The sequence below is a fragment of the Lacerta agilis genome, chromosome 2, assembly GCF_009819535.1.
Source record: "Lacerta agilis isolate rLacAgi1 chromosome 2, rLacAgi1.pri, whole genome shotgun sequence".
Classification (NCBI taxonomy): Eukaryota; Metazoa; Chordata; class Lepidosauria; order Squamata; family Lacertidae; genus Lacerta; species Lacerta agilis.
In genome coordinates this window covers 70706898-70721203 of record NC_046313.1, presented here as the reverse complement: position 1 = coordinate 70721203, position 14306 = coordinate 70706898, and the positions used below count along the sequence as shown (strand labels likewise).

The following is a 14306-nucleotide window of genomic DNA, read 5'->3' as shown; positions in this document are numbered from 1 at the left end:
CTCACATATGGAAAAACTCAAAAAGCAGCATAGCTGAGCTCAGAGGGTGTAGCAGGGCATAGAGAAGGACAGGGTGATCTAGGGCTGAAACTGTTGTCAGAAACAGCAACTATGCTTAAAACATTGATGAAATGGGGGGGGGGAGTTCTCCATTGTATTTAATATTAAGGTCATATGTTTTTAATAAAGACACCACGGACTACATGGGTCTTAGATTGGCCAGGCCAGGTGACCATTGCTGGATGTCAGACGTTCTGGACAAAAGAAGTGTCAGAGGCCCTGGAAGCTGGAGATTTGGCCACCAGGTTGTTTCCACAGCTAAGTGCTCAGGTAAAAATGTCACTTCATTGTGTAACTTAGACTCAGTTCCTTCTGCACTGAAAGCCTGCTTTTTATATCACCTAGTTGGCCAAGGCTGACGACCCTCTTTGAGCCTGATGGCAACATTTCTTTGTGGGAAACCTTCCAGGGGTTGCATGTCAGTGGTGGGTGGGCCAGAAATTTGTCCTATGCATTAGTCCGTCCCCCCCACAAGAGATCATGAAAAACTCATAAAGACCAAGATCAAGACAGTGCCAACCAGGTCTTGCTTCACTGCTATCACAGAATTGTAGGGTTGGAGGGGACCCTGAGGTTCATCTAGCCCAACCTCCTGCAGTGCAGGAATCTCAACTAAAGCATCCATGACAGGTGGTCATCCAATCTCTGCTTAAAAACCTTCAAGGAAGGAGAGTCCACCACTTCTTGTGGGAGTCTGTTCCATTGCCGAACAGCTCTTACTGCCAGAAAGTCCTTCCTGGTGTTTAGTCAAAATCTCCCTTCTTGTAACTTGAATCCATTGGTTCGGGTCCTCCCCTCTGGAGCATGAGAAAACAAGCTTGTGGCAGCCCTTCCGATATTTGAAGATGGCTATCATACCTCCTCTCAGTGTCCCCTTTAGCAGGCTAAACGTACCCAACTCCCTCAACCATTCCTCATAAGACAGGATTTCCAGTCATCTTGATCACTTTGGTTGCCCTCCTCAGCACATGTTCCCACTTGTCAATAACCTTCTTAAATTGTGGCACTCAGAACTAGACACAGTACTCCAAGTGAGGTCTGACCAAGGCAGTCTCGAGTTGTACTGTTTCTCCTCCTCCCTTCACAAAATGTGAGGAAGGCGTGAGAAGTGGCTTTTCTTTTTCTCCCAAGGGACTCCAGTTTTCTTACACACTTCAGTACATTGCTAACTATAGAATGCCAAGTAGATATGAGATATTTCTCCAAGGCATGGCCTGACTTGTTATGCTTTCCTTGCACAGCTGAGCGACCTAGTAGCACTTGTGCGAGGGAAGCTGTCTCGGATGCAGCGGGGAGTGTTATCAGCTCTCATTGTGATTGAAGTTCATGCCAAGGATGTGGCAGCTAAACTTGTTGAGGAGAATGTCAGCAGTGAGAATGATTTCGAGTGGATTTCCCAGCTCAGGTGAGAGATTTCCTAGAATCAGTTATCGCTGTTTTTGGGTAGTGAGATAGTAACATGGGAAGATCCCTGTCTTCAGCTACTGTGAGATACATGCACTAGGCAGGGCATCCTGAAGCACACAGCCTTAAAAATAATCACAAAGGTCTGAAAAGGATCGTCTGACTATTATTGTATCATTCTTGTTGTTGTTTAGTCGTTCAGTCGTGTCTGACTCTTCATGACCCCATGGACCAAAGCACGCCGGGCATTCCTGTCTTCCACTGCCTCCCACAGTTTGGTCAAACTCATGTTAGTCGCTTCGAGAATACTGTCCAACCATTTTGTCCTCTGTCGTCCCCTTCTCCTTGTACCCTCCATCTTTCCCAACATCAGGGTCTTTTCTAGGGAGTCTGCTCTTCTCATGAGGTGGCCAAAGTATTGGAGCCTCAGCTTCAGGATCTGTCCTTCCAGTGAGCACTCAGGGCTGATTTCCTTAAGAATGGATAGGTTTGAACTCCTTGCAGAAGACTCTCAAGAGTCTCCTCCAGCACCATAATTCAAAAGCATCAATTCTTCGGCAATCAGCCTTATTTATGGTCCAGCTCTAACTTCCATACATCACTACTGCGAAAACCATAGCTTTAACTATACGGACCTTTGTCGGCTAGGTGATGTCTTTGCTTTTTAAGATGCTGACTAGGTTTTCTCCCAAGAAGCAGGCGTCTTCTAATTTCGTGACTGCTGTCACCATCTGCAGTGATCAGGGAACCCAAGAAAGTGAAATCTCTCACTGCCTCCATTTCTTCCCCTTCTATTTGCCAGGAGGTGATGGGACCAGTGGCCATGATCTTAGTTTTTTTGATGTTGAGCTTCAGACCATATTTTGCGCTCTCCTCTTTCACCCTCATTAAAAGGTTCTTTAATTCTTCCTCACTTTCTGCCATCAAGGTAGTATCATCAGCATATCTGAGGTTGTTGATATTTTTTCCGGCAATCTTAATTCTGGTTTGGGATTCATCCAGTCCAGCCTTTCGCATGATGAATTCTGCATATAAGTTAAATAAGCAGGGAGACAATATACAGCCTTGTCGTACTCCTTTCCCAATTTTGAACCAATCAGTTGTTCCATATCCAGTTCTAACTGTAGCCTCTTGTCCCACATAGAGATTTCTCAGGAGACAAATGAGGTGATCCGGCACTCCCATTTCTTTAAGAACTTGCCATAGTTTGCTGTGGTCAACACAGTCAAGTGCTTTTGCATAGTCAATGAAGCAGAAATAGATGTTTTTCTGGAACTCTCTAGCTTTCTCCATAATCCAGCACATGTTTGCAATTTGGTCTCTGGTTCTTCTGCCCCTTCAAAATCCAGCTTGCACTTCTGGGAGTTCTCAGTCCACATACTGCTTAAGCCTGCCTTGTAGAATTTGAATTTGAATTTGTATCATTCTACTTAGGGGTTATTCCAACCCAACAACATTCCCTTCCTAATACAAGTTCACATTATCTTTCTTCTCTTGTGCTTTATGCTAGTTGCTGAGAGGTGTTCTATGCTTAACCTTTTTTGTGGCTATGGAAAATTTCTGTTAAATCTACTGTTTTTTCCTGCATACATAACATTATTTTCTGCATACATTAACATTACTCATTAAATGTCCAGTTTTTCAATAATATGCAGGTGGAACATGCAGCGTTATAAAAGAGTATGCATTGTTTAGAATGAACAAAATACAACCAAATAAACAGGATTATAGTGTTTAAACTGATGGTATAAGAAACGGTTTGTTAGCTCTTGCAGTTTTCTTCCTGTATTGTTTTGAATTTAACTTTTCTTTAACATTAGGTACTACTGGACAAGAGATGATTTGTATATCCGGGCAGTGAATGCTGAATTTATCTACGGCTATGAATACTTGGGCAACAGTGGGCGCCTGGTGATTACCCCTCTCACTGACAGGTATCATAACTTATTAAACTTAAAAACAACAACTTATCTCCATAATCTTGAATGAATAAATCACTCTTTGAGAGCTGAATCAAGGGTCAACTCTGCCAGTGTAGCGGCTGCGTTGTGGATTAATTGTAGTTTCCGAGTCATCTTCAAAGGTAGTCCCACACAGAGTACATTGCAGTACTCCAAGCCGGGCCAGGCAGCAAGAGTATGCTCAGACAAAGCCTAAGACCTAACATGGAAGCATATGGAGTCAGTGGGAAACTGGGCCTAGCTTAGAGTCTGGGTGAGCAATAATCACTTTCGTATGTATTTCTGGCACAGACTGTGCAGCAAAAACTACACAGGGTGTATGTGCTTGACCTATGGTGACATAGAATCTATATTATCCACACAGCTCTTGTGTCTGCAAATGCCAAATATGGTGAAGTGTTTTGGAACAGATTCCACATGTGTCTTAGAGAAACTATGTTTAAAGTGAATAACCATCTTTTAAAAAGCTTTCTATTTAGTTGATCAATGCATGTATATATGCATGCGGTTGATTGCTGTTGTTTTTTTTAAAAGTTGACAGTGTAGTACAGTGGTACCTCGGTTTAAGAACAGTCCTGTTTACAAATGATTCAGTTTACAAACTCCGCAAAACCAGAAGTAGTGTCCCGGTTTGTGAACTTTACCTTGGTCTAAGAACGGAATCCAAACGGTGGAAGGGCTCCGACAACGGGAGGTCTTATTAGGGAAAGGGTGCCTTGGTTTAGGAACAGTTTTGGTTTAAGAACAGACGGATTAAGTTCATAAACCGAGGTACCACTGTAATCTGTTGCATGCATGGAAGATGGATTGCATTTCTGCAGGCTGAACAAGGATATAGCCGTTCAGTTCTCAATAATGGTAACAGAAGCAGTTTAATCAAGTGGTCCTCCGTGGATAATATTGAATGATGGTTATTCATCATTAAACAGTATGGTTAAAGCAGCTCTCTGAGAATAATAATATATGATCTATATCTTCTTTTTAAAAATTCTTATTCCTTTTGAGTACCGTTATTGATTATTGATGCTTTAGCAGAGCAAGGGATGGGATAGCAAATGAATGTGTTGAAGTGCTAATATAATTGTTCTCAGGAGGTTTCAACCAGATCTCACTTGTTCTAGCTATTATTGATCATCATATTAAGGTCATAAAGCATATTTAGATCAGAAAACCTAGGGAGTCCCTTTTAAAATCTTTTTCTTGCCGCATGTCATTTTGAAGTATTGAAATCCACCCCGGGTATACCTTTTATTGCAGAACACATAGAGAAGTAGACTTAGGGTGCAGTCCATCTAGTTTACTGTCACATTCTTGGCAGTAAACAATCTTCCTAGTTTTCAGCCACTGGCTATATACAGGGTTGTATTCAAGTACTGTAACTTTTATTTTGAATAGACTCATTGAAATTTATGAACCTAAGTTAGTCATGGTCATTAATTTATATGGGTCTGCTCTGGATAAAAGCTAGTTGCAAATAACCCACAGTTTTCTGTAGACAAAAAGCACCTGCAGCAATCAATCAATCAATCCCAAGAAAGCAAACTGAATCTTTAAAAGGGTGTGTACTTTTTAACCATAGTCAGTGTTGAAGTGTTGGGGTTCTATGTGATTTTTAAAACAAAAACCCAGAGAAGCAGATAAATGACATTCTTCTGACACACCACACCAATGTCACAATTTATTTCAGGAAATTTCACACACCCAAGACACATTTGAATTGGGCTGGTTTACAACATAGGGAAAAATTTGTACAACATTGCTCTTCGTTACAGTTTTGGTTTGTTTTTTAAAAGTATATCTGTGGCTCAGTTTGCATTTAGCACTAAACCAGATCATGCCTTAGCACATATGCACAGGCTCCCAGAGAGGAGATTGTGGCTGCTTTGCTCCTTCTCCAATCTCACTGTGACTCTGCTACTCTGACAAAGTCATGGTTTGCCTTAGGTTGTCATATGAACTCAGAGCTATGGTTTGTTTCTCTCCAGGCAAGCAAAGAGCTGTAACCAATATGTGTTCTTGGTTTACAGCTCATAGTTTGTCTGGAGGAGACAAACCATGAGCCAAAAGGCTCCCCTAAATTCACCCATTAATATATTTTTTATATTACAATTTTTTTAAAAAAACAAACCTGACCACCTCCATGGATCTTCTTCTGTGTTTTCAAAATGTTTTGTGTTTCTCTCAAGATCCCCAAAATTTGTCCTTTTGTTGTTTTTTAAAAATTGGTCACATCTACTTTTACACTTTGGCCATGCCCACCATGAAATGTAGGCCCCAGAGGGTTTGCCTGAAAAAGGTGAGCCCACCCCTTTCATAGAGTGTTCTGATCTTCTCTTGTAGTATACTGTCATTTGATAATAAACTGCATTCTTCTTAATATATTAACATAATGAGCTATTTGGTAATGTTTATAAATGAGTAATAAATTTTTCATTGTGTGGCATTTGACTAGATGAACCCTTCCAGCCTTAAAATTATTTGCTTCTTTGTGACAGATGCTACTTGACACTTACTGGAGCACTGCACTTGAAATTCGGGGGCGCTCCTGCAGGACCAGCTGGAACAGGCAAAACAGAGACGACTAAAGATCTGGGGAAAGCTTTAGCTATCCAGACGGTTGTGTTTAATTGCTCTGATCAGCTTGATTTCATGGCAATGGGGAAATTCCTGAAAGGACTAGCCAGGTATTACAAAACAAGGCCATATATGAATATGCTACACAGGGGGTGGATCATAACACAGCCGCAAAATTATTGGTTTGGCGGACAATACATGAATCAGAATATTGTTGCATCCAATACATCCAAGCAGAAGTGAGTCTATGAGAACCCAGAACAAGTAGCTAGGCTAGTGATTATTTCCCTTCTAGCAATCTCCATATATTGCCTGTTTGAGCATTCTGTAGAGATGTATTACTATATTTGGTCAGATAGAGTAAAAGGGAACCCAATAAACATTTAGATTGTGCTAACTTACATAGTTCAAAGTCCAGTCATCTTTGGAAACTGGGCCCAATTTACATATAGTGACTGTCCCAAAGAGGACATGTAAAATAGTTGCACATGAAGGTTGGTATCAAATGGTAGGCAATTTGCATAAATTAACTTGCCACCATTAACAGCCAGCATGGTGAGACAGAGCTACCCTCCCAACACCAGCATCTCTGCAGCTTGCCTGGAAGGCACTGGGGTAGTAGTGAGGCTGGTGCTGTACAAATGCAGCAGCAGAGCCAATCCTGCACTCCCAGCAGCACATTGGTGCAGCCCCAACCTCACTGCCACCCTATCTTCCCGCCCCAGTGCTGTCTAGATTGGCATAATCTTTTCATGCCTTTTAAGACCAACTGAATTTTCGCTAGTAACTACTGGGTTCCTGATACTGTCTTCTCCTTATATGCTCAGTTCTGGAGCCTGGGCTTGCTTCGATGAGTTCAACCGCATTGACATTGAAGTGTTGTCTGTAGTTGCCCAGCAAATCACAACAATTCAGAAAGCTCAACAGCAGAGGGTAAGTTACGAAGTGAAGAGTGAAGGAATTTGGCTTCCCAAACCACACTTTTATTTCTCCAGTAGGTACTAGGACATCACCAGGTGGGATATCATTATGCTCCACTTCCTTGAAGGCAGAAAAAAATGTCACCACTCCTAAAGGCTTCTGTGTTGGCCCTCCTCTAGAGTGACACTTCATTTTTTCTGCCCTTGCTTGAAGCAGACCAAGCTGGTGCTCTTCTGACCTTTAATTGTTTGTTTGTGCATATAATTTGGTTGCTTTTCCCTTGTGTATGTGGTTCTTGGTTGTCTCCTGAAGTTTTTCTCCCCAGTGGGCTGTTTTTTTGTGGGGGTTTGAGTGATTTCTGAGATGCTATTTAAAGCTTGTTGTTTTTCCTGCCTACGTATTGGCAGATTTAGGGAGTTCTCCTCCTTTATATTGGCAGTTCCATAATCATTTAATAGAATGCATATTTTAAATGTCAGATGATTTTACTTTTATTACTTTCTTTGACAGGTAGTCCTTTGGAGACCTTTTTTAATATGAATATTTTTCTAATAGAATATTGAACTGGAAAATTCTGCTTCCCTAATTAAGAGAAAAGGAAGTTTTCAAGGCTCCTATTAGTCCCTTCTGCCACTTAACCGGCAGTTTAGTGTAGGAGTATTGGGCGCTGCATAGGTTTTCATAGCATGGCAAAACCCTGCGACTGCACAGAGGTTTGAATAGTTTTCCCCTAGCTGAAGAAACTTCTTTTCAAAGTTAATTGACTAGGTTTCAATACATTCAGAAGGGTCGTTACTTGCATTCTCTGGTGCTCGTTATGTAAGCTGTTCTTTTCAGATTGTGGGCTACAGAGTAGGTATCTCTGTGCTGGTGTTCTAGTTCTGCCTCAAGTATGTTGGTACAAAAACATTATCCAGTATTTGTTTTCTTTGCTGTTTAAGTAGAAATTTGCTGTTTAAGTAGGTGAACATATGACAAGCCTCAAGACAATAGAGGAGGCTCTCCAGCATGGAACCCACTGGTGGGTTCTATTTCTTTTATTTATTTATACAATTTATAGTCAGAGAGGCATAGCTAACCAGTTACAAAAACTCGAAGGCAGAAAAAAAGTCATTACTCCTAAAGGCTTTTGTGCCACCCCTCTCCTGGAGTGATAGTTTGTCCTTCCAGCCAGAGTATATAACAGACATCGTAGAAAGAAACTAATGGCATGACAGACTCCAGACACCAGGAGTAGCCATCCATAATATAAGAAATGTAAACAATGCCAGTGAAGGGTGGGCCTTGGTGATGTCCTAGTGTCACCTTAGAAACACCTTTCAGGTCATTACCATAAGTACCAGGACACCAGCAAATGACATGTTCCAAAGTTACCCCTAGTAATCCTAGGGTGGGAGCTGGCAAATTAATGATGAGGAATTAATTTCTGGAGGTTATGCCTTCCAAATGCATCCTCCAAGGAAGCATGCAATTCCATCTTATAACTCTCTGAGAAAGAATTTGGATAGCCCAAGTTGCCACCTGACACACCTTTAGTAGAGATGCAGCGGATGCAAATGCAGCCAAAGCCACTGCAGGGTAGAAGGAGCAACCATGCCTTAGGATGAACCAAGTTCAGGGAAGTGCAAATCTAAGGGAGGGATGTCATTGTGTGTCCAATTGAATTCTAAACAAATCTGGTCCTGGCTGCAAACTGATGAGTGGGTAGTGTGCATCTTTGGACCAGCCCAGTGAGGACATTTGACTGGATTTGTAGGGTTATATTTATCTGTTTTGACACAAAAAGGATTTTGTTCCATCTGGAATTGAGGATATTTGCTTACCAGCAAGTCATTCACTATGATAATGTTTTACTGGGTCTAGGTGGATCGCTTCATGTTTGAAGGAGCTGAAATTGCACTGGTTCCATCTTGTGCAGTCTTCATCACAATGAACCCTGGCTATGCCGGACGCACAGAGCTACCAGATAACTTAAAGGTAACTAAAGACTGCTGGACTTGGCTACATCTACATTCTTATGATGCAGTTCTAAGGTTAGGGGAAGGGGCAGGAACGAAAGGCAGTTCAATGACCACATCCAAAGGCCTGCTGGGCTCAAGCTGCCAGGCCAGGCCAGAAATGAGGCAGAGGAGCAATCTTGCAGTCCTTTGTCTATTTCCAGATTTAATTCCCACCTCCTGTACATTTTCCCTCTCAAATGGAGCGAGATAGTGGAGGGAGAGATTGAGTCACGCTTAGAGGTATGTCTAAATTTGTCCCCAGTTTGGGGGTGTATCAGGGGACCAGGAGAGAGTTGGATCCTTCACATCCCAGCTGTTTCTTGGTCTTCCTCAGGCATATCTCTGAATGTCTCCCAATATATCTCCATTTTGTCTATACAGACATTGCAACTCAAACACTGGTTGGACCAGGGTGTTAGTGGCTTTGGTGTTGGGGGCAGGATCTGACATCAGATCTCCCTCTCTGATGTTGGAGCTCTGTGTCTGACATTGGAGAGGAATATATGATATATTCCGTCATATATATAGGAGTCCATTCTTTATTTGTAGGCATAAGTGGGATGGGAGTATCCCAACCCCTAGAATGTATTGCTTTGAAGGGAGAAAATCTCTTCCAGTTTGAAAGCATAGGTAAATTTGGTGAAATAGATTTCATTCCACTCCCACAAAGTTAGGAAAATCACTTAAATTCACGTTGGCAAGGGAGACTGTTTTTGAATGCTACTAAGTCTGATTATGCAATAAAATGTTATATTATCCCCCAAATAGTTGGAAATGCCTCCTCAGAAATCTCAAACATTAAAAAAGATATCAGCTGAAACTGGCCAATTTCCTAGATTCTATCTTCTGTGTGCATTTATAAAGGGTTGCTGCCACTTGGGTTGATAACCTCTTTTGTGCGGATTGCTTTTAATTTGCTTACCATCCATAAGCACAGATTGCTAAGAGTGAATATATGTGGAGCCTTCCCTCTTCATGGTGACTGTATGCCTTCTAGGCTCTCTTTCGTCCTGTGGCTATGATGGTTCCAGATTACTCTATGATTGCTGAGATTTCTCTGTATTCATTTGGCTTCAATGAAGCCAAAGTTCTGGCAAAGAAGATCACCACCACCTTTAAATTGTCTTCTGAACAACTCAGTTCCCAGGTCAGTATTTTTGAGCCATCCAGCCTTCCTAATGTATGAGGAATCTTTAGAGTTCCGTTAGAATACATCCTGTAGCTCGGAATTTTGCTGATTCTGCTATCTTGGAGCACCATATTCTCTTCTCACTTTCATTGCTATCTCAGTGGCTGTCCTTTATCCGTTTGATCCTCCTTAGCTCAAATTTTTGTGCAATCATACCAATGTTATCGCTCATGCCCTGGTTTCGTTTTCAGTTGTTACCAAGGAATTGCTTTATGAGGACAGAAGAACTAAAAAGGATTGCTGCAGTATCTAATACCCTTCTTCATAACAGTACTCTCTGCCTCTCTATTCTTTGTCTTTTACCTTTGTTCAGAATGAAAGTAATTAAGCCTTGGCCTAGCCATGTAAAGATTCTCCCTCTTTTTGTTTTCTTAGGAAAGAGGCAGGGCTGCAAGTAGAGAAGGAGATTGGCAGATTGTTCCCTTCTCTTGTCTAACTGATTTGATGCTTGCCATCCCATTTCAGTTCCTATTTCCACTATTGTCATTTCCCATATCTCTGCTGCAGGATCACTATGACTTTGGAATGAGAGCTGTGAAGACAGTCATTTCAGCTGCTGGCAATCTCAAAAGAGAAAATCCAACAATGGACGAGGCAAGTTCAAGTAGTCCCACTTTAAATGGCTCCATATGCAGTGTTGCATGAGGATGACTAGAATAGTTAAGAGCCACTTTTCTGGTTATATTCTGGATATGTGTTGCTCGCCTGGTGGGGCAGAGCGTTGGGAATAACTTCCCAGCAGGGGCATAGACCCTCTACTCCAAAACATATGGAGAGCATCATGTTGGTGAAGGCTGTGCTAAGACTAAACTTTGTTTAAAATTTAGTTCTGCTCTATCTGTACATGATCTACAAAGATTTGTACATTAAAATGTGCAACAATTCCATTTGGGGCTGGATCTTGTAACTTTTATTTAGCTTATTTTGATTTTTTCATTAAAAAATTAAGATTCTTGATAACATTCTTTCAGCAACCTCACCACCACCACATTTTTTCATCTTAGCTGAAGATGTCTGGAACAAGAAAAGTAAACACAATTGAAAAGAACAGTCCTAATCGCAATCATCTGTCTGTCAAAGTGCAAAGATTAGTAGCTCCGCAGAATAATCAAGATTTTAGAGTGTGGCAATTAAAGGCTGGGCATGGAGATCCAAGAAAAGAGGAAGAATCTTTACTAATATACTTTTCTTGCTTGCAGGAACTGATTTGCCTAAGGGCCATCAAAGATGTCAATGTTCCTAAATTCCTGCAGGATGACCTGAAGCTTTTCAATGGTATAATTTCTGATCTGTTTCCCAAGATCAAAGAGGAACCTATTGACTATGGCATCCTGGAGGAAGCAATTCACAGATACTGTCTTAAAGACAACTTGAAAGATGTTGATGGTAAGTGAAAAAGTAACACACTGCCTCTGTGGGGTTTTCTTAAAACTATATATTAGTCTCTTGTGAACTTTGGAAACTTGGCACCACACCATTGGATTATAATTTGTCATTCAGCAATTGCAGCTCATGGATCATTGTGTAAGGATGGGTTTTTAAGTGCCTGGATGGAACCTATCTGGGAATCCCATGTTCTTCACCTCAAGTTATGTGGAAGAAAGGCAGGATACAAATGCCATAATTCAATAACAGAGCAATGTTTTACTTGTCTGTTCAGAATTAAGTCCCATTGGGTTCAGTGGAGTTTACTCCAAAGTAAGTGGATATAGGATTGCAGCCTCAATAAATAAATCTGTCTTTCCATCTGTGGGCATTCCTTTTTAACCTCTGCTCTGATGTTGTTCTCAGAGCATCAAAAATGGAAACTAAGTAGATCAGGCCCAGAAATTCTTAAACCAAAATATTCACAGCAGCTAGGAAAATGTCATTTGTTTATTTTTAAAGCATCTGTATACCACTTAACATTTTAAATTCTTACCAGGAAAAGTACAAACCCCAAATCTATGCTCATTTTGTTCCCCTGATTGCATTTGTTATCTAGATGTTTTGGTGTGTCTGTTTTTTACTGTTTTCTAATACTCTGGCAGAATACTGTGCAATCTAAGTAGGATGGTAAACTTGGAACTTAATGTCATTTACCTGCAGTGTATATTTAATATTTATTATTATTTTTCATTCTGCTAAATTCTTTAACCTAAAATAGCTCCTGGAGCAAAGAATATTTAAAATAACAGTAATAAAAATAATCAAAGCTTTAGAACATTAAAATTAGGTCAAATAATAATTCCACTGATAAAAATCAAGCTCAGTCTAAAATACCAGGCTAATAAAATGGTTTTTCACATGATGCCAAGAAGGGAGAGAATTACAAAGTTCGTGTGCCGTAAGTGAAAATGTGCTTTTATTTACATGTATACTATATCTGGATTCTAAAATGTGTGATAGCTATGAAAGGATTTAGTGGGTAATAGTAGCATTGTAGGGCTGTGCAAGATAGCTAAGGAACAAACTGGTGTGTGCCTTCAATGGTGCTTTGGGGGCTTATAGCATCCACACAGTTTCGCATCCATAGACCTGCAGGCCAGTGAAAGCAACTGCGAGGCATTCCGATTCTGAATCTTTTTCTTCCAGGGTTTGTGATGAAGTGCATCCAGCTATATGAAACTACTGTGGTACGTCATGGTCTCATGCTGGTAGGGCCCACAGGCTCAGGAAAAACTAAGGTAAGAACTTCCAGAGATGCCTGTTGTTGCTGTCAACAGATGAAAGGGAAATAACACTAAGAGGGTTTGTCCAGCACTTTACACCATAGCAGGAGCATTTCCAGCCTTTGTGCTTGGCTTAATGTGGTTCGGGATATTGTTCTGAGACAGAAAAATCCCTTCTTGCCAAGTACAGTAGCAGCCTGCATAGAAGAGCTTTGAAATAAGAACACTAGGATTAAAACTGATATACTGATCTTATGTGTACTGTAGAAGAGCCTCATTAAAGCACGTATGGGTTACTTTGAGCCTGCACAGCTTTGCTGGGATTTCTGCAGTGCAATGTTTGCAGATATTACATCAACTTTCCAAAAGAATGAAGGCCATTCCCTCCTCTGTTTTTGTGATCAGTGCTTGTCTTTTATAATCCTCTTTTCTTAATCATGTCAAACCCTTGGGCAAAGTCCTTTGTCACTACTTTGCATTCTTCATTATTGTAGATTCATGGTGAGTCTGAATTGTCTTTCTTTTCAGCCTTCAAATAGATGCCATGATGTTTTATTCCCTTGCACTCTTTCTGTCTTCAGTGTTACAAAGTTTTGGCAGCTGCAATGACATCTCTGAAAGGTCGGCCTTCAGTCAGTGGTGGAAACTATGAAGCCGTCAATTATTTTATATTGAATCCCAAATCTATTACAATGGGCCAGCTGTATGGAGAATTTGACTTGTTGACTCATGAATGGTAAAAGATTTTTAAAAACTTCTTATCTGTTCTAGATGGCTTCTGGTCTGCTCGTGTTCCTTTTCTAGGAATTATAAGCTCTGTATAAACTAAAATTTAAGAAAGCTCTTTTGTTAGGCTAATGCCCATATGTTTTGATTGTACTTTTCTATGGCCTAAGAAAATCCATAACACTAAATGTATAACTGGCTGGCTCATGCAGTTTCTTTTCAGCTTTCTGCGTTGGGTTTTTGCTGATGAGCCTGTGTAAGTAACATTAAAACCTAATGAGAGCTGGACACCAAACATGCACCTGCACCTGCACCTGCACCTGCACCTGCAAATGTGTCCTGTCATCCATTAATCAATGGAGTTGTCATTTTTATTCTGATGGCCTCTACACAAAGAAGGCAGAACCACTTAAGGAATTTTTTCTTTCCTTCCCTTAAACTCAGCCATCTCACCACACTCTGGATATAAAAGGTTTACAGGTGAACTAATGGAGACTGGTTCTATGGATCACTACAATCACAGATCCATCTTCAGGAGTGAAGTAACAGAGATGGCCATAAAACCACAGCCCATGGAAAAACTCCACTATAATACTGTTTTTCTGTTTGCTGTGTCAAGTACATACATCAATACTGTATGTGTGTATGCCAAGTAAATGTTTTGTGGACTTGGGCTGAAGTGCATATTTATGAAACCTGTTTCCAGAGCATATTATGGTTAAGTGTGGTGACTTATTTACAATACTGTTTTTGCCCAGTCAGCAGCGTAGCGAGTCGCTTTGCCGCCCGGGGCGGCAAACTTGAAGGCACCTCCCCGGGG

The 14306-nt window shown here is 40.9% G+C and overlaps 1 protein-coding gene across 2 annotated transcripts in view; it reads left to right on the top strand.

Moving 5' to 3' along the window:
- Positions 1-14306, top strand: part of DNAH1 (dynein axonemal heavy chain 1) — a 98966-nt gene that overhangs the window by 36302 nt on the left and 48358 nt on the right. For both annotated transcript variants that reach the window (XM_033140663.1, XM_033140662.1), the window contains 11 exons: positions 190-330; positions 1302-1465; positions 3285-3398; positions 5921-6109; positions 6827-6932; positions 8784-8897; positions 9918-10067; positions 10617-10703; positions 11309-11495; positions 12684-12775; positions 13342-13496. In XM_033140663.1, the coding sequence (XP_032996554.1) occupies positions 190-330; positions 1302-1465; positions 3285-3398; positions 5921-6109; positions 6827-6932; positions 8784-8897; positions 9918-10067; positions 10617-10703; positions 11309-11495; positions 12684-12775; positions 13342-13496 (1499 nt within the window). The remainder of the gene's footprint in view (positions 1-189; positions 331-1301; positions 1466-3284; positions 3399-5920; positions 6110-6826; positions 6933-8783; positions 8898-9917; positions 10068-10616; positions 10704-11308; positions 11496-12683; positions 12776-13341; positions 13497-14306) is intronic.